Here is a 19,194-nt window from a genome sequence, read left to right on the forward strand (position 1 = left end):
TTCAGCCTTTTTGTCTTTTCTTCAACAATTTAAGTATTTGAGTTTAAATTTGAATAATAAATAAATAGAAAGTATCTTCAAGTACATTTTGCAATGGTAAAACTTATTCTGAAAACAATCAAATTGTGCATTTAATGAAGTCCATTTAATTTACAATTATGTGCCCTCATTTGAAATACAGGATTTTAGGTATCACGTATTTTACTGCATAATAAGTTTCACTTAGTTAAAAATATATCCTTTAGACCTTTAGTTAAAAATATATCCTTTAGACCTTCCTATTTATGATTTGAAGTATTTACTATATCATTATGTGAACTTCACTTTATTTTAATATAATGAGTCGAATTAGTTTACAAAATTTTAAAATATATATTTATCATAATGGAATAGAGATAATTACATTTATTAATAGATTATTCATAGCTCAAAGCATTAATCGAATAAGTTCCACTTTTAAGGTATATGTTATTCTTTTGGGTTAATATCTTGAAAAATTCCAAACTGGTACACTTGTGACAAATTTACCATAAACTATTTTTTTGACCACAAAAAACCCTAAACCGGTATACCTTTGACAAATTTACCCAAAATCGGTGCATTTGTGACAAATTTACCCTCAGTTAGTTTTTGTTAAATTTTACCATTAAAATATTAAGTTAAATGACACGTGACAGTTGATTGATATACCAATTTGGGATTTTACACTCAATTTGTCATAGTTTACAATTTTTGTGATTTTTTTTGGTGATATTAATCTAATTTAGTGGAGGGTATATTTGTCACAAATTTATCAGTTTGGGGTTTTTTATGGTCAAATAAATTGGTTTGGGGTAAATTTGTCATAAATGTACTAGTTTAAGGTTTTTTTATGGTCAGTCGGGGTAAATTTGTCACAGATGTACCAGTTTGAAGTTTTTTATGGTCAAAAAAATAGTTTTGGATAAATTTGTCACATGTATACAGGTTTGGGGTTTTTCAAGGTATTAACCCTATTCTTTTTACCCATTATTTTAATTCTATTAATCTTGCAAGTTTTTCCTGCTAGTTATTAAGTATATATTTCCTTGGTTGCATTTGGCATTGTTATTTTTCCATAATATTCTAATCTTAATTATTGTCGGTGCAATTCACAATCAACATAAATTATCTTCTTCAATATCTTACCTTCAATTTAATTGAAATTTCAACTCTTCCATCTTATTTATTGCTGTAATTTCATAAATTTACTATCAAGTACTAACTTTTATCTTATTCTTCATTGAAAATCAATACAAAAATTGAAAATTCTATGCAATGTTGAAAGACAATTCTTTTTCATCTTATAGTCTAAATAGCGGTTTTATTTAATTGACATATACACAAGAACAGTTTAAAGTGAGTTAACTTGATAAATACGGATTTTCATAAGTTGGATTAAATATAAAAAAACATAAGTAAATAAGTCAAGTCAAGTTGTGCTGTTAATGAGTCATTAAATTTGTATAACATATGAATGGATCAATTTGGATCAAATCATTTTCGACCCGACCCAACCTAACTCAACCCAACCCGCCCATTTGGAGACCCTACCTCCCACTTCCCCTCTTCTCAACATCTTATCTTCCACTTCCATCTTCATCTCACTCCATAACCTTGTTCCAATCTCTTTGCTTGCTTGGCAATGTCAATAGACCTGTAGCCTCCATAACTTTGCATGCATCGAGGCTAATGTTGGCCATAAATCATATTTACTAACTGAATATGCCCGTATGCCAAGCCTTCCAATTGGAAATATCTAAAGATAGTTACAAAGCCCGTAACAACGGTGCAAAGATGTAAACCGACGATAGAAAAAGGTCCTGAGCAAAATTTGCTTTTCGAAGTTGACGATGGAGCTTGAATAGGGACGTTTCACAGCTAAATTAGAATAATGTTTTTGTGATCCAAATCTGATTTTTATACAAATATACAATTTATAAATAAGCTAAATTAAAAATAAAAAAGAAAGAAGAAAAAGGATAAACTAGTGAGCCCTCAACACTGGTCATCCCCCACCATGGACAGCCCTTCTCAGTAATAGTGAGGCTGCGGTATTGAACTCTCGCCGCTAGTTTGTCTTATTTTTCTTTTTTTAATTTAGCTCATTTTTTATATATAGTTATTTAAATTTGTATTAAAAGTCAGATGTGGATCAAAATCATGTCGATTTAACCATGCCATCACCTTGTAGGAGAGAGAAAACACTAAAAAAAAAAAAAAAACACGTCAATATTTTTCATTAGTTAAATTGACGAAATTAACGGAAGAATTCGATTGAACCAATTTAACAAATTTTAAGATTTGATTGCATTTTTGCAAGTTTTAGAACTCAATCAGATTTTCATGATAAATTTTAGAACTTCCGAAACAATCATCTTCAAAAAATAAAAGAAAAAACCACCAAGAACCCCAAATTACACCCACCATATCACATTTGCTTCAATTTTTATTTTGCGACACAAAAACCACGAACTAATACCCAAATGGCACTACTATCCTTCATTAAGATTCTATTAGAAGTCACCATTAAAAATCTAACGTGGCTTCGACATGACGCTTGGTGCCATGTTAGAAAAATAAAGTTAAATAAAAACAGAAAAGAAAAAAATCGAAGCACGCTTATCACAAATAATGTTCATCCGTCTTCCATTCACTGTTCGGCTCATTTGTGGACAACGACCTCGGTCAAGATTGTCCATGCACTGTTGAACCTTTTCCCTCTCTTTTTTTCTCGACCGTAGGATTTCGTGATATCATGAAATATGCCTTGAAGAGTCATGGCGGGGCAAATATCAGCTACGTTATGCCAATTTTCCTATAGAGAGATTTCCAAGGTTTGGAGAGGCAGTGATCAAGGTGGCAAAGTCCATGGATTGATTTTGCTAGTATTTGACTGATGAAAGTAGAGGAAAAATGTAGGACCAAAAAAAGAAAAAAGAAAAAAAAAAGAGTAGATGGAAAATGGAGGAGTTCTCTAGAAAGATGAACACTAAGGAATAAGGAGGAATATTGCAACAAAAGTCCCAAAAAAAAAAAAAAGGAAAGAAAAGAAAGAGGAATTGAACACAGCCGGGTGTCCGGGCGGCGCTAAGCAGGGCTGACGTGCGCTTGAAGTTGTTGAACAGTAACGGCCATGAAGCTTCTAGATTCTTTTTTAGTTTTTGTTTCATCTTAATTTTTTCTAACATTTTAATGGTGTTTTTGTAGGAGGGGTAAATATGTCACTCAAGGGTCTTTTCTATCATAAAAGGAGTTTGAAGTAAATGAGTTACAATGAGAATAATTTGATAATGTACTTTAAGATTTTATTCGTTCATCCATTGCCGTCCATACCGCTGTTCTTAAATGATTCCAAATTATGGGTGATTGGTTCCATGGTGAGCCAAATTCTGGTTTGTGTGAAGAATCGAGAATCAAACCAATCTATTTTGGAATCACCAATCTCTAAACCAACGGAACTAAGAGCTGCACTATTTTATATTATGGTAAAAAATCATATTCTTACAATCAAATGTGAAAGTAGTACCATTTCACTATAAAAATATTTGCTTGGCCAAATAGTTATGTAGTTGTTTCTTCGTGTTGAAGACAACGCTTCAATTCTTGATGATTGCAAAAGCGATTTAATTGGGGAATCGAATGATTCCAAGGTAGAACTAGCTTTCTTGCCTTCGAATTGAAACCAAACCAATCTTGGGTTGGTTCCAGGTTTACGGATTAGGAACCCAACTAGTTTTCCTTAATTTCAACCTTAAGGCAATTGATTTGGGCCGATTTTCTTCGGTTGCCGGATTGAACTGGATTATTGCTCACCCCTACCCCATATTGAGATGAAAAGTAAGTCCCTCGGATATTTGCTGCAAAGTGTCAATGCCAAATTTTAATATTGCATGATCTAGGAGGTCGGATTGCCATGGACAGGCATTCCGATTTTGGTCGGACTTTAGTCGAACCTTTTTTGACTCCATCAATCTTCACAATTATAACCAAGTGGTCGGAAGTTATTCATTAGTAAGTTTCAAAGTTAAGTGCGGTGAGCCTCTATAATTAAAATTCAGTATTCAAAAACACTAAAATTTAGCGACCGTTGACGGAGCCTCAGCAAAAGGAGGCGGGTTTCCATGGCCCTCGGTCAAAGTCGTAACGGACGAATGCAGTAATAAGCAAGCGCCACGTGTCCTACATGCACCGCTCGTGCCACCATGTGCCATCCTCCATGCATGGCCCTCCATCGTCGCCCTCTGCTTATAAAAGCCGCCTTCCTTCTGATGCCCTCGTTCATCTTCAACCTCTTCCAGTCACAGTAAAATAAGCAAGCTTCAGAGCCGAAGGAGGAGTTCTCATGGCGGACCTGACCGGAACTCGCGTCGCCGTCGCCTGCGACAGCAGCTGCGGCTGCCCTTATCCTTGCCCCGGCGGAGCCCCGTGCAGGTGAGGCGGCGGAGTCGATCCGAGGATTCTATGGCGCCGGCTAGCTACTCGAGTTTCTCACGTTGTCTGAGCGGTTTTGATGCTGGTTTGTTTTGCGACAGGTGCGCGGCCCTGGCGGCCGGAGGAGGGGCGGGCCACAAGGAGTGCTTGTCCGGGAACAACTGCGGCTGCAGACCCTGCGGTGGCGGGCTGGCGGCGGCTGCGGCGGCTGCTGAGAACGCGCGGTTCTACTGCCGGTGCGGGCCGAGCTGCACCTGCACCCCTTGTGGTGCTTGAAGAAGTGGTGTTGCTTGCGGCAGCATATAATTATGACCATATATATATAGTGTCTTGGACTATATAGTAAAGATTCAAGTATATGTCGTCAAACTTATATAATTAAGCGCTTTCAATTATTAATGTAATTTGAGTTTCAAAATTATTGAAAAAAAAAAGGTCTTTTAAATATTGATGTAATTTGGGTTTCAAGAATATATAAAAAAAAAAAAATTAGAATGAACGTATGGAAAGTCGTTACTTTTGCTAATTAGTTTCGCGTTCTTACTTCTTCAGTGCCCAAGGAGGTGGAGTAATTTAGCTAACAAATTAAATACATCCGTGCATGTTTTTCATTTATACGATATACACTTTGATTAATACAAGAATACAGGTGAAGTCTAATATTAATAACAATTTTTCTCGACTATTTGTTTTTTTACTTGGACGATCAAAATTATGCGGAAATCTTTTAATAGTGACTTACGACAACAAATACTAAATTATATAATTAATAAAACGCAGCTCAAGCTGGAGGATTTTTTTCGCCCTCAAGGGTATAGTTGTCATTTTAATATAAATAGTGGCATTTTAAACCAGAGAAAATGACAAGCGTCAAACCGCACTTGATCTATCCTGTTAACATATGAAATCCATTCTGATAAAAAGAAATTCGAGAAGAAAATAGCAATAATGAGCTGAAAAACTAAAAGCATGGTTTGGATTAAAAATAAATATTTCCCAATATTTTTTTTCGAATTTTTGGGTGCAATTAATGAAAAATTTCCAATTTATATAATAATGCAGGTATATAGCTAAGGTGTCATCTTCAAATGGACTTTTTATCTATTTATTTATATTATATAAATATCGCTTTTAAATTGGATATCCGCTTATCGTATAATCAAAATACCCTTTAATCATACGTCATCAGTAGTTAAAATTCGATATCCGATCTTTTTTTTCTTTTTTGTTAGGTCAGATATCCGATCTCTTCTTTGACAGCACGCAATTGGGTGCCTAACTGGATGCAACTTGGGAGCTCGTTTTCAACCGGCCCACAAATCATCACTGATTGGAGAAAGCCCAGGCCCATGTAGCAAAGATAGCTATAGCCTATAAATCCCCCGCGAAAAAAAAGAAGAAAAAAAAGAAGGGAGACCGGGATTTATTTATTTACTGATTTGACATAAGCTCTCACACATATAAATTATAATATGCTTAAGATCACATTAAATTAGGCAAAGATGTAAATTGAAATGATCCCGGAAATTTCTTAAATCAAGGACCAAAGTGCCAATTTTGCTAATTGAAATTGACAATGGAGCTTGAATAGGGACGTTTTATGGCCCAAGGTCACGTCGAGTTCAATGAAGGCTCTTGAACCAAAGATTCGGACCACCATAAATTGACATATGTGTTTGCACGTAGATAATTCGACATCGCAATCCCCGAAGAATTATTCTCCAGAGATTTGTAGAAGTCGATGTCGGTAAAACACTATCTGGTAAATAGATTCTATGTGATTTTGTTATCTATATTCGTGTACGCCACTTGGCACTTCACTTTTGCCCATGCTGATGTTGTGTAGCAAGACATGTGGTATGGTTCCCCACGTGGGGCATATTCAAGGGATAAGCTTTTTGGGTTAATGAATTCTTATTGCTCAATTTCTATATCTTATTATGTTTAAATTTCAAAAAATTAGTAAAAATGAAAGTATATAAATATTTTGTTGTTGTTCCTGAATATAAACTTGAAATAAAGGGATAAATTAGAAAAAGTATGGACAAGGATAGAGTCCATGAGCTTAAACTTTTGAAACACAATTACCAAGCAAAAATACTTTTGTAACGTAACTCTTGTCTTTTTTAATCTACAATTTAAATAGATAAAGAAATAATAATCTCTAGTTTATTCATAGATGATATGGTTCACCTTTGAAAATATCACAATAGTGAACGTACAGATAACCTGTCGATATAAATCTAAAGAAAACTAGCACAGATTACGGACATGTGTTCTTGACGAATAAAGTATCGTTGATTTAAATCATTACTCGTTTTACTCAAATAATTAGATTCCGTACATCAAAATAAATTCTATTGGGCTAGCGAAATTCATTTTGTTTAATTTAAAAAAAAAATTGATAAGGACAAATTTCACGAGCTTCAGTTTTTGTAATTCAGCTTTTTTGTCTTTTCTTCAACAATTCAAGTATTTGAGTTTAAATTTGAGAAATAAATAAATAGAAAGTATTTTCAAGTATATTTTACAATGGTATAACTTATTCTGAAAACAATGAAATTGTGAATTTAAGGAAGTCCATTTAATTTAGAATTTTGTGCCCTCATTTAAAATACAGGATTTTAGGTATCACCTGTTTTATTGCATAATAAGTTTCACTTAGTTAAAAATATATTGTTTAGACATTACTGTTTATAATTTGGAGTATTTATTATTTCATCACGTGAACAATTTCACTTTATTTTAATATAATGACTCAAATTAGTTTACAAAACGTTAAAATACATATTTATAATAATGGAATAGAGATAATTACATTTATTAATAGATTATTTATAGCTCAAATCATTAATTGAATAAGTCCAGTACCCTTTATTTTAATTCTATTAATCTTGCAAGTTTTGCTTGCTAGTTATTGAGTATAAATTTCCTTGGTTGCATTTGGCATTGTTATTTTTCCATAATATTCTTATCTTAATTCTTGTTAGTGCAATTCATAGTCAACATAAATTATCTTCTTCAATATCTTACATTCAATTTAATTAAAATTTCAATTCTTCCACATTATTTATTGATGTAATTTTATAAATTCACTATCAAGTATTAACTTTCTCTTATTTTTCATTGATAATCAACACAAAAATTGAAATTTCTATGCAATGTTGAAAGACAATTCTTTATCATCTTATAGTCTAAATATCGATTTTATTTAAATGACATATACACAAGAAGAGCTTAAAGTGGGTTAACTTGGTAAATACGGAATTTCATTTGTTGGATTAAATATAAAATATATAAGTAAATAAGTCGAGTCAAGTTGTGCCGTTAACAAGTCATTAAATTTGTATAACATATGAATAAATTAATTTAGATCGAATCATTTTTCACTCAACCACCACCCATTTGGCAACCCTACCTCCCACTTTCTCCTCTCGACATCTTTTCTTCCACTTCCATCTTCATCTTCCTTCATAATCATAACTTTGTTCCAATTTCTTTGCTTGCTTCTACAATGTCAAGGGACCTGTAACCTCCGTAACTTTGCATGCATCGAGGCTAATGTTGGCCATAAATCATATTTACTAACCGAGGAAGCCCATTTGCTGCACAAGCCTTCCAATTAGGAATATCTAAAGAGAGTTGCAAAGCCCGTGACAATGGGGCAAGGATGTAAACTGACGACAAAAAAAAAAGGTCCCGAGAGCAAAAATTTGCTTTTCGAAGTTGACGATGGAGCTTGAATAGGGACGTTTCACAGCTCGAGGTTAACGTCAAGTTCAGTGAATGCTCTCGGGGGCATGACATCCGAGCTTCAATTACGCATATTTTATTGCGATGTTGTACTTAAAAGACATGATGAACCCCGGGAGCGTGCCACTCAACAGGAGCATTCAGAAGCGTGCCCAAAAACTTTGTGTCCTTAGCCTCTCCTATGGACGTGGTCCGCAATCTCGATATCACTCGAAGAGTTATGTAAACATGGGACGGGAGAGCTGGACCACTATGAATTGACATTTCGACTGTGGTCCTTGAAGAGTTGATCCTTGGAGGTTTATAGAAACCCTTTGAGGGGTGGTTCTACACTTATAGTCCATTTAAATCTATAGGGCAAAACTCCGATGTGATTCTATTATAATTCAAGTTATAAATGATAGATTAGTCACTCTTGTTAGCGTGGGACTTCATTGATTCATGTTATGGTTTTACAACATGGGTCACATTCGACCAATGAACTTTCAACTTAATGATTTCTTATCTCCTTATTTCTATCTCTTATTATGTTTGAAATTTCAAAAGTGGATAAAATGAAAATATATTAAGATTTTATTTCATACTTTGAAAAAAAAAAAAAACAGAAAAAGTACGGGCAAGGACAGAGTCCGTGAGCTTTAATTTTTGAAACACAACAACAATGCGAAATTTTTTTGTAATAGAACTTTTTATCTTTCTTTTCTTCTTTTCAAAATTTAAATTTGAAAAAATAGATAAAAGAGAAAAATATTTAATCTATTCATTAATGATATCATTTCATTTACAAAAAATATCACAATAGTAAATATCTAATTGAAATCTAAAGAAGAATAGACAAGCTATTCGACCTACGTTCTTGATAAATAAATTTTTGTTAATTTAATGTAGAGTTTTATTTATTTATTTGAGTGATTAGATTGAGTACCTCCATAGAAAATTATTGTGCTAAAGAAATTCATTTCTTTAATATCTTAAAAATTCGGATAAGGACAAAGTTAGTGAGTTTTAATTTTTGTAATACAACTTTTTTTAAAATAATTAAGATATTTGAGTTTAATTTAGAAAAAAATATTTATAGAAATATCCTTAAATATGTTTTGACATGTTATAATTTATTTTAAAAGAATAAAACTGCGGATTCAAGAAAATTCATAAAAGTTACAATGCCGTGCCCTCATATATACATGTACGATTTCGAGTAGAGTAGCCTAATTTATTACATAATAAGTGTCACTTAACTAAGAACTACGTTTAGTTTAAACATTACAATTTACAATTTGTAGTATATAGTATTTCACTACATGAAAAATTTCACTTCATTTAATAAATTTGAATTAAATCAGTTATAGAATATGTTATGAATTACAACATATATTTATTATGGCAACTAGGAAAAAAAATACATTTATAGTAATTTCAGTATAACTTATAGCATCAATTGAACAGGTTCCACTTTAAGATACATGTTAAATACGTGATATCTTATTGCTGATTAAAGGATAAATATATTTAGAGTAATTTCATTTAATTCAGTAAAAATTACAATGACCAAATAGAAGTTCCACTCTTTTGCAATATGCTTTCTATACAAGTTCAATCTTTTTGAGAGTTTAGATCGTAAGTTTTGAGTATGTACTGCTCTCGAATTTCTTAAGGCAATGGGCAACCTTATGTATAGAAAGACAATCTCGACTAGCCGTTAGACACCGTTACATATGTTAGAAATTCGATAGTTAGAGGAATCTCGGGTGTCCAACAAACGCTTGTCCGTTTGCCATTACTTGGCTACGTACCAAGGCCTTTTGTTCTTCAAGGCTAGGACAGTCTTTTTAGTCTTTCCAAATCCTTCAAAAAAAACAAAACAAAAGACCTTAAATTCAACTATTTAATTTCCAAACATTCAATGGCATGTTTGAGTGAGTTTTGTAATCATCAAAATTAAATTGGGTTCAACTTTTTTTGCCACTTGTTAAGTTCAGCTCTCCACGATTTTTTCTAACAAAATTATATAAATATGTATATATTAGGTGGTTTACTTCTCTCTCTTTTCTTTACCAAAAAAAATAAATATATATATATATATATATATGTAAATATTAGATGAATCTCATTATTTTGGGAAAATTACCAAAACAATCCTAAACTTATTGTAATTTTTCAATTTAATTCCTTTTTTTTTGCCAATTCGGTTCATCCGGACGTCCAATTGACGCTAACATGTCAATTTTTAAGATTTTATTTAATTTAATTTCTTTTTTTCACTTTCCTTCTTCTCTTGGCCGGTTGTCAGCTAGAGGCTAGGCTAGCAAGGTGAGCCTCCACAGTGGCTGGCGAGGTCAACCTCACCGGCCCAACCTTTGGCGGAAGAAGAAATGAAAAAAAAATACAAAGGAAAAAATATTAAATATCATCATATTAGTGTTGGTCAACCAAAATTGATTGGACAAACCAAATTAGTATAAATGCAAAATTTTTAAAATTGAATTTGTAAAAAAAAAGGATTGAATTGAAAAAATTACAATAAGCTTCACACTGCTTTGGTAATTTTCTCCATTATTTTTCTTACATCAAGTATCGTATTATCAGCTTACTGGCTATTAAACTCTATGCAAACTAAACGTGCCCGCTGAAAGTGCAAGCTAAGGAATTTATTATCTCCGATTTGGCGATATCCTTTCTCTGTCATATTCATGCTGTCATATTACTTATATTAATTGTTCTTGCTCCGCTTCCGTTTCAATTCACAATCCAAAATCACCAAATTAATAAATATATCTATCTATATATATATATATATATATATATATATACACACATAAATACACACTTGTAAATTAATGGAGTGGTTATATTATCGGGGGGCCATTAATTGCCCCATAAATGAAAATATGCATTTTCGGGTAATAATAAAAAAGAAAAAATTGGATGCGATGACTCGATCCTCCAAAGACATCCCCGCCTCCCTCGCTCTCGTGTCTCCACTCAACGCGAACGCCGCCACACCAGCGCCACGTAGGATCGGGGCGCGGGCCCCACCCCGAACCACCCGAACCCAACACCCGAACCTGCAGGCTCGGGGGTCCTCAGAACAGCTGGAGACAGCCTGTCTCCAACAAAGTCCCACTCACCTATTCCCCTCTCCCCCTCTAACTCCCCCCTCTTCTCTCTCTCTCTTCTTTCTCTCTCTGTGTATTCTCGCTCTTCTTCCTTCTGCCTTCCCTTCGCTTCGCTTCCATTCCATCGCCCTTCGTCCTCTCTCTCTTCTTTCTCTCTCTACCTCTCGTCCCCTGCGCACCGGCGATTTAGGGTTTCGGCAGCGCCGCTCGGTCGCGATTCGGAGCCCCCTCGCCGGCCGGAGCCCGCCAGATCGAGGCCCTCTGCATTGTGAGCTCTCTCGACTCGATCGATCCGCCTTTCTCCGCTTTCCGTCGCCGCCTCTTCCGTCGCTCGCTGCGTGTTTTTTTCGCTCGTTGTTTCCGGTGTCGACTCGCTCTCGTGGTTTTTCGTTGTCTTTTTCTCTTTTAAAGATTTTTTCCAGATTTTTTTTAGATTTTTTTTCGATTTTTTTTTTCGATTTTTTTGGGGGTTTTGTTCGGTTGTTGTGGCGTTCCTTCGTGGTTAGGTGCAGATTTTTCAGATTTTTTTATGCCGTATGCGTCTGGATTTTGATTTGGGTTGTGGTTTTATGATGTACTGTTGTTGCGCGATTGCGAGGTTGTATCACCGGACATTGTCGTTGGGAGCCTGTCGTTGTGATGTACTGATGTTGCGCGAATTGTGATTTGGGTTAAGGTTCTGTGATTGGCTGATGTTGCGCGAATAGGAGGGAGGTTGTATCGCCCGGACATTGTCGTTAGAAGCCTGTAGTTGTTATCGTCGTGTTTTGCTCTGCTGGCATGCCTGGATGATGGATTCGGGCTGATGAATTTTGCTGCGTGTGTGCAGATCTGGAACCTGAGCATGAACACTGTTCCTCTTGGGATAATGTTTGTGTGGCGAACTGGGGTTTGAGCGGATTAATGACGTGATTGGGGCCGTGTTTGTGTACAGTCGTTTCGACCGATTGTACATGGTGGAATCGGGGTCTGTGGTGTCGTCCAGCATTGTGTCCGGGGCTGCTTCTTTTGCCGTTTAATCGTGGAAGGAAGTGTAGTCCGATTAGAGAAGTTTCGTGCATCCATGCTGGCAGAGAGCATGCGTGGAATCTTTGCTTCGGGTGATGCACCTGACAAGATTTGTTGCCGAAGCATTCGGTGTGGTGACCATTTGTCTGGTTGCTCTCTTGGTTCTTCTGGGTTTGCTATGCACCATCTACTCGTTTTACTTCAGGTCTCGCACTCGTAGCCAGGACTTCATCCAACTCAGTTACTTTACGGGTCCGTGGGTCATCCGAATCATATTCATCGTGTTCACGATCGTGTGGGGTTTTGGTGAGATTGTCCGTTTAAGCTTGCTCAGACAGAAAGGGAAGGTGTTGAGCTCCGTTAGTTACAAATGGCAAGAAACTTTTTGCGAAGGTTATGTCGTCTCAAATCTTGGTTTTGCAGAACCTTGCTTGTTCCTCACTCTTGTGTTTCTCCTTCGGGCACCTTTGCAGAAGATGGAGTCAGGAATCTTAAGCAGAAACTGGAATGGAAAAACAATTGGTTATATTCTTCTCTACTGCTTCCCAGTTTTTGTTCTTCAGCTCATCATCATTCTAGTTGGACCAAGCTTAAGCAACGTTAAAAGTACTGGACGAACATTGCCGCATTACTTCACAAGTGCTATGAAGAGGACTGAAGGTGCTGCGTTTTGCACTTACCCTTTAATGAGTACCATTATTCTTGGGGTTCTTGCTTTTCTCCTAACTGCCTACTTATTTTGGCTTGGAAGGCGGATCCTAAAATTAGTCATTAATAAGGGTCTGCAGAAAAGAGTATACGTGCTGATATTCTCAGTTTCGGGTTTCCTTCCATTAAGGATCCTATTACTTGGTTTATCGGTTTTGTCTAAGCCAGAACATGTTCTTTTTGAAGCTCTTGTGTTCATGGCATTTCTTTCCCTTTTCTGTTGTGCTGGGGTGTGTATTTTCTTGCTGGTGTACTGCCCAGTGGCGGATTCTCTAGCATTGGGGAAGCTTAATGACTTGGATGTGAGAAGAAGAGTTAGTGATGATCAGAATGAGACTGTTTCACTCATTGCTAATCTGAGCCATCTTGAGGAAAGTGGTAGAATGAGCCCCTGCAGAAATTCTGACTCTTCGACCAAGCGTGGATCAATTTCTTTTCGGACTTATGGAAAGGATGGCCCATCAACGGCAACTTTCGTAGAGCTAAGTCTCTTCTCTCCTAGTCGAGATGCAACCCCCCCTGCTTCACCTCCACTACTTGGCTGGCCAATGCGTGCATCTCCACAGGCTCAGGGACCTTCAAGCACTCGTGAAAATCAATTTTGTGGTGATGACAACTGATTGTAAAGGGTTTAGCTTTTAATAAGGTTTTTATTTGTTCTCCGTTTGTTTTCTGTTTTAGATATGATGGTTTTGTCTCATGGAAGTATATCTTCATTTTCCTTTTTGTACCATTTTGTAACCAAATTTTATCTGCATTCTCTGAACTTATAATGGAGCATTTCTTTGGCTGAATTCCATAGGACATTAATGAAAGTTGCTAAAGGTATTCGGATTGATTGCCGAATTTTTCTATAGTTAACTTTTTTCCCAATGCATTGGGAAAGTCTTGCTGTTCAATCCGTATATTAGTTATTTGTCAACTTTCCAAAGTTTTGTGATGCACATTGATCAAGCAAAGACATGAGAGGATTGTGAAATATTGATTGGGGATTGAATATGGAATGGGACTGTTGGATGATTTACAAAAGTTTATTCTTTTTGTCAGAACATGCTTTTGTAAAGGAATTGCTGCTGTGTCTTTCTGAACTAGCTAAGTCGTCATGAGTTGGTGGAAGTAGGTTCTTGTCATGCTTTCATATTTGTTTTTACATGCTCAACTAGCATTTTTGGTTGGCATTCGAACTTGAAGGCTGTTTATCTTCATTTAATCCAGTTGATGTTCTTCTCTATAGATGGAATTAATCATGCATGTGTTCACACGCATGCATGTGTTCACATTACCGTGACGTTTTGCTATTCAAATGGATCCATTTGCTGTTATCTTTTACTTAGTGTCTTCATCTTTTCCTAAAGCTTAGTTATTTTAGCATGATATCTAGTCTGTTTTAATTTACTCCAATAATGTTGCTGTCCATTGTCTTGTTTAAATGGAATAGCTATTTTAAATGGTCTGATCTGATCAAGGGTACAATATTTACTTACAGCACAGTTTACATGGGGATAGCTTTTGTCGTCTAGCTAGGTACCATAGTATCCATGAATCACATGAAGACGTTATGAAATTAATGGCAGAAGAAATAGCTTTCATAGTTGATCTTGGCTCTATACTCCATGAATCATGCTAGACGTTATGAAAATACTGCAGAAAGAATGTTGTGGCAATAAATGCTCTTTAGCCAGCGATAGGTACATAATTGTATTAACATTTCCACTTACTATAGATATCTCTTTTTATTCGTTGCTTATGCCAATGTCAGGCACACTCCTTTTTTGGCACTGCCGTGGATTTTTTGCATGTCATCATTGTGGAATTTAACTGAGACCCCCAATACCAATCTCATTATGGGTCTCTTGAGAACTCCTAGAACGATATTAATGGCCCTGACATGCGGTAATGGACATAATGGTCCCATAATTTCATACTATTTAGCAAGCTGGGGAGATAAGAGACATTCTATGGTTCTCTGTTCAATCTGGGCTGTCATCTTCTTGGTTGTTACTGGTACTTTTGTCTTATGGAATGGTCACTTTCATGATCAGGCAATATGGTTTTTTCTGTCGAGTTTGCTTCCTCTAGCGAGTTCACAGATAACTATGTCTGATGCCATCGAAATGACTTGTTGCCCATGCCGAGTTTCCTGCCTCTAGCCAGTTCACGGTTGTAATCTTACTGGTACTTTTGTCTTACGGAATGATCACTTTCGTAAAGGAATGGCTCGCCCATGCCGTAAGGTGGTGGCAAAATATCGATCAACCCATGCAGTCCAGCCACCGTTTGCATTGTGTGTAATAGGAATCGTACTAGGAGTCGTAACTGAGATTTTCCAAGCTGCAATGAAGCATATACATATAAATGACATCCCTTTGCAATATAAGAAATTAAATGCCTGCCGCGCATATTCATCAAATGAGGTGGAATCAGCTCGAACCTCCCACAGATGTTGAATGAACATGGTGTTGAATGATCATTGTACTTAGGGCTCACCTGATGGATGATGAAAATATAGGTGAAAGTTTTTCTGAAATGGGCCTTGGAATGACGTCACCTGTTCCATCGCTCTCTAGACTTTGAATCTGCAATTCAATCCAATAAACTTCTCATTACAATCTTCATCAAACACAGTTTCGATGGGTTTCGCTACCATACCTGTTGGGTGTTGTGCCAATGAATCGCCACATTCTCGCTCAAAATGTTGGCAAGTCTGACGAAAACTCTCTCCCTGATGTGCCTGGATGGTGGGGCCGGAAGTCTGTCCGTTGACGGTGACGACCTCCTTCTTGTAGGAGCCCATCAGCTCCTGCTTCACTTCCCAGTTGTAGAAAGGCCCTAGAGCCCCTGCCAATCGCAAGTCACGAAAAGGCATAGAAACCCAACGGTGTCCACAGTTCTGTTGCTTCTCTTTTTGCCATCCAATGCCTATATGCTCTGCAGCATCAAACCCAACATTGCAGGGCTCTGCTTCTTTTATAGTTTTTCATTCATGATGCGCACAGTTCCGTTGCTAACAAACAAAACAAAAAAACAATTTATATCCTCAGGAGAAAAATAATCATACTTTTCAAAGATTCAAGAAAAAGAGCGAACTTTTGCTTAAAAGATAATAAATATCCTCGGACTTATATCCTCTAGGGAAACATAACCTCAAATTGTTTAATTTCAAACAAGGGATCAAAACAGCCTCTCTAACTAAGACATTAGTCCTGCCACATATATTACCTTGGCAGGCTTTGTTCCCCAGGCTCTGAACTGACTGTGGTGTGACGCCATTCCGAATCGGGCCAGTGGGTGGGGAGTAGCTGCGCACGGCCAGACCGAGAGGGGTTGTCGCAGTGGCATTCTGGCCAACAATGTCGGTCGTGATCAAGTAATTTCTCGACGGATCTTGATCGGCTTTGATCTTGACGGAGTATGTCTTACCCGAGTAGATGATCAGGCTTTGGTTCACAAATGGCTCTACATAGTGCCCATCCACTTCAACAACAGTAAGGTTGTGACCCTGCAAATCAAAGGTTGAGGTCCTAAGTACGAAAAAAATGAAGGGTCGCTTCATCTTGCATATCTATCTCTGAAATTTCTTCAATCTAGTAGTCTTTAAAAACATCGAAAAAGCTCAAAGTATATGATCCAGAAGTGGAAACTTCATTATAGAAAGCGAGGAAATAAACAAACCAGAGAAACAATTTTTAGGTTGTAATCAAAGTATACCTCAATCTGAAAGCTGAGAGTACAATGAGTGGTCACACTCGAAATATTGAGGTGATACGTTTTACCAAGGACGACCCTCCAGTGCAAATATTCAGGATTGATGGCATTACGAGCCGTCCTGGGAATCAGCAGAAACTGCAATCCAAGCAACAAAAAGAGAATTTGTAGGTTGTAATGAAAGTATACCTCAATCCTAAAGCTGAGAGCAGATTGAACAGTCACACTTGAAATATTGAGGCGATAAGTTTTACCAGGGATAACCCTCCAGTGGGGATATTCAGGATTGATCGCATCACGAGCTGTTGGATGTGAGCTTGGAGTGGTCGATTCAGCATAATCAAACTTTCCCTTCCTGGGAATCAGCAAAGACTGCAATCCAAGCAACAAAAAGAGAATGAAACAAACACGACAAATGAGCGAAACTGCTGTTTAAGTTCTTCATAATTGAGGCAATCAAATCAAATTAATCACCTCAGGCTCTGCCGCCCAATCATGATAGCTTTAGTAGTACCAGTTGTCGAGGATGATGCTCTTGTCATAATCTTTGAGCGAATGGCTCCGCCATGCTGTACAGTGGCAAAACATCGATCAACCCATGCAGTCCAGCCACCATTTGCATTGTGTAATAGGAGTCGTACTGAGATTTTCCAAGCTGCAATGAAGGATATAAGTATAAATGACATCCCTTTGCAAGATAAGACATTAAATGCCTACCGCACATATTCATCAAATGAGGTGGAATCAGCTCGAACCTCCCACAGATGTCAGACAAAGCTCAAATGAACATGATATTGAATGATCATTGTACTTAGGGCTCACCTGATGGACGATGAAAATATAGGTGAAAGTTACATCACCTGTTCCATCGCTCCCTAGACTTTGAATCTGCAATTCAATCCAATCCGAACCCATCATCGCATGAACTTCTCATTACAATCTTCGTCAAACACAGTTTCCATGGGTTTCGCCACCATACCTGTTGGGTGTCGTGCCAATGGATCGCGACATTCTGGCTCAACCTGTTGGTAACCCTGACGAAAACTCTGTTTCCCTGATGATGAGCCTGGATGGTGGGGGCCGGGGTGCCGTCCATTGATGGTGACAACCTGCTCCTTGTAGGAGGAGCCCATCATCTCTTGCTTCACTTCCCAGTTGTAGAAAAGCCCTCGAGCTCCTCCTGATGCCACCATCACGAGAACCCGAGCTACCCATCTCTCGCGCTCACCGGGAACCCGAGCTGCGCACGAAAGATGGGACTTTAATGGGGGAGAGACGGAGTTCGTGGGGCCGCTGTCGATTTAGCAGCAGCAGAAGAAGTTGTCCGCTTGGTTCGTTTTGCCGTACATTTAAGCCATCTCCAAAAAGTATCAACTTTTACATAAAAAAGCGATCTCCTCCTAAAGTATCGCTGCCAAAAAAGCGGTGGGCAGATCAGGAATGCGGGCTGATAATGCCCCACGGCGTCACAAGCAGACACGAGCAGATCCTCGCCCCACCTCGTAAATTAAAAATAAAGAAAGAACCAAGCATCGCCTCCACGTGTGACCTGAACCAGCCGGCTCGGTTCGGTTCGGTTCGGTTCGGTTCCCGATTCGACCTCGCCCCTAAATTCATCTCCTCGGTTTCTTTGCCTCGCGTGCGGACCCCCGGGTACCGGAGGCGGGCCCGCAAGAGCCGGATCTCGAGCGGATCTGTCTTGGGTCTCTCGGATCCGGAATGGGTCGCGGCGGAGGCCATCTCGGAGGGAGCAGCGTCGGGTCGAGCCCTCGTCAGATCCGGAAGCTCTGGAGAGAGGGGGCGACATCGGATGCAGGGGCTGAGGGAGAGGGAGCCCTCGGAGGGGACTTGGGCTTGTTCTTGGACCCGGTGGGGCGGCGGCGGCGGCGGGGGCGGCGGACGACTTCAGTGGTGGAGCCGTCGCCGGCGGTGGGGAGGAGAGGGCAAAAGGAAAGCGAAGAAAACAGCGAGAAATGAGAGAGGGTAAAGGAAACACAATTCCACCTCGATTATTGATTATGCTTTAATTAGAATATATTAAATTCACTGCATTTATTTTACGAAAAATAAATGATTGAAAAATATTATTTCATAAATAAACACTTGTATAGCTTACGAAAATATATGCTCCAAAGACATTTTCATCGTCCATAAAAATATTTTAAAATAAAATATTGTTAATAATGAAAATATTTTTATCAATCAAGTAGTTCAAGAGAAATAAGCAATTATTTAAAAAAAAATCGAATCATTCATTTTATAAGAAACAAACGGAGCCTAAATTGCATATATCTTTCCTTTTATTTTAGTTTATGAACATAATTACTCAACTCGACACAATATTTGAGAAATGAAAAGTAAACTGATGCTTTTTTTTTTCAAATATAACAGATTACCTTAGCCTCTTTCCGGTAATTACTCGATACTTGGTTCATCAAACTGCGAGTCAACT

At 37.6% G+C, this 19,194-nt stretch overlaps 2 protein-coding genes across 3 annotated transcripts; one reads left to right on the forward strand and one right to left on the reverse strand.

The window, feature by feature from the left end:
- The first annotated feature begins 11,367 nt into the window (after positions 1-11,367).
- LOC104452514 lies at positions 11,368-13,898 on the forward strand. The gene is made up of 2 exons (XM_010066973.3): positions 11,368-11,589; positions 12,151-13,898. The coding sequence occupies exon 2, from the start codon at positions 12,425-12,427 to the stop codon at positions 13,655-13,657; it is 1,233 nt and encodes a 410-aa protein (XP_010065275.1). The 5' UTR covers positions 11,368-11,589; positions 12,151-12,424; the 3' UTR covers positions 13,658-13,898.
- A 792-nt stretch (positions 13,899-14,690) lies between these two features.
- On the reverse strand, positions 14,691-18,134 carry LOC104452515 (L-ascorbate oxidase-like). Of its 2 annotated transcripts, XR_005553036.1 has the most exons (8): positions 17,722-18,134; positions 17,565-17,630; positions 17,217-17,397; positions 16,746-16,880; positions 16,257-16,536; positions 15,687-16,041; positions 15,525-15,613; positions 14,691-15,368 (listed from the first exon to the last, which is right to left on the reverse strand). XR_005553036.1 is itself a non-coding variant. In XM_018859536.2 (6 exons), the coding sequence occupies exons 4-6, from the start codon at positions 17,078-17,080 to the stop codon at positions 16,099-16,101; spliced, it is 657 nt and encodes a 218-aa protein (XP_018715081.1). In that variant the 5' UTR covers positions 17,081-17,114; positions 17,217-17,397; positions 17,565-17,630; positions 17,722-18,114; the 3' UTR covers positions 16,084-16,098. The 2 variants fall into 2 exon arrangements, 1 of the variants encoding a protein (XP_018715081.1); XM_018859536.2 differs by lacking the exons at positions 14,691-15,368; positions 15,525-15,613; positions 15,687-16,041 and adding an exon at positions 16,997-17,114 and having other exon boundaries at positions 16,084-16,536; positions 17,722-18,114.
- Positions 18,135-19,194: the final 1,060 nt, after the last annotated feature.

Source organism: Eucalyptus grandis, chromosome 7, assembly GCF_016545825.1.
Source record: "Eucalyptus grandis isolate ANBG69807.140 chromosome 7, ASM1654582v1, whole genome shotgun sequence".
NCBI classification, from domain to species: Eukaryota; Viridiplantae; Streptophyta; class Magnoliopsida; order Myrtales; family Myrtaceae; genus Eucalyptus; species Eucalyptus grandis.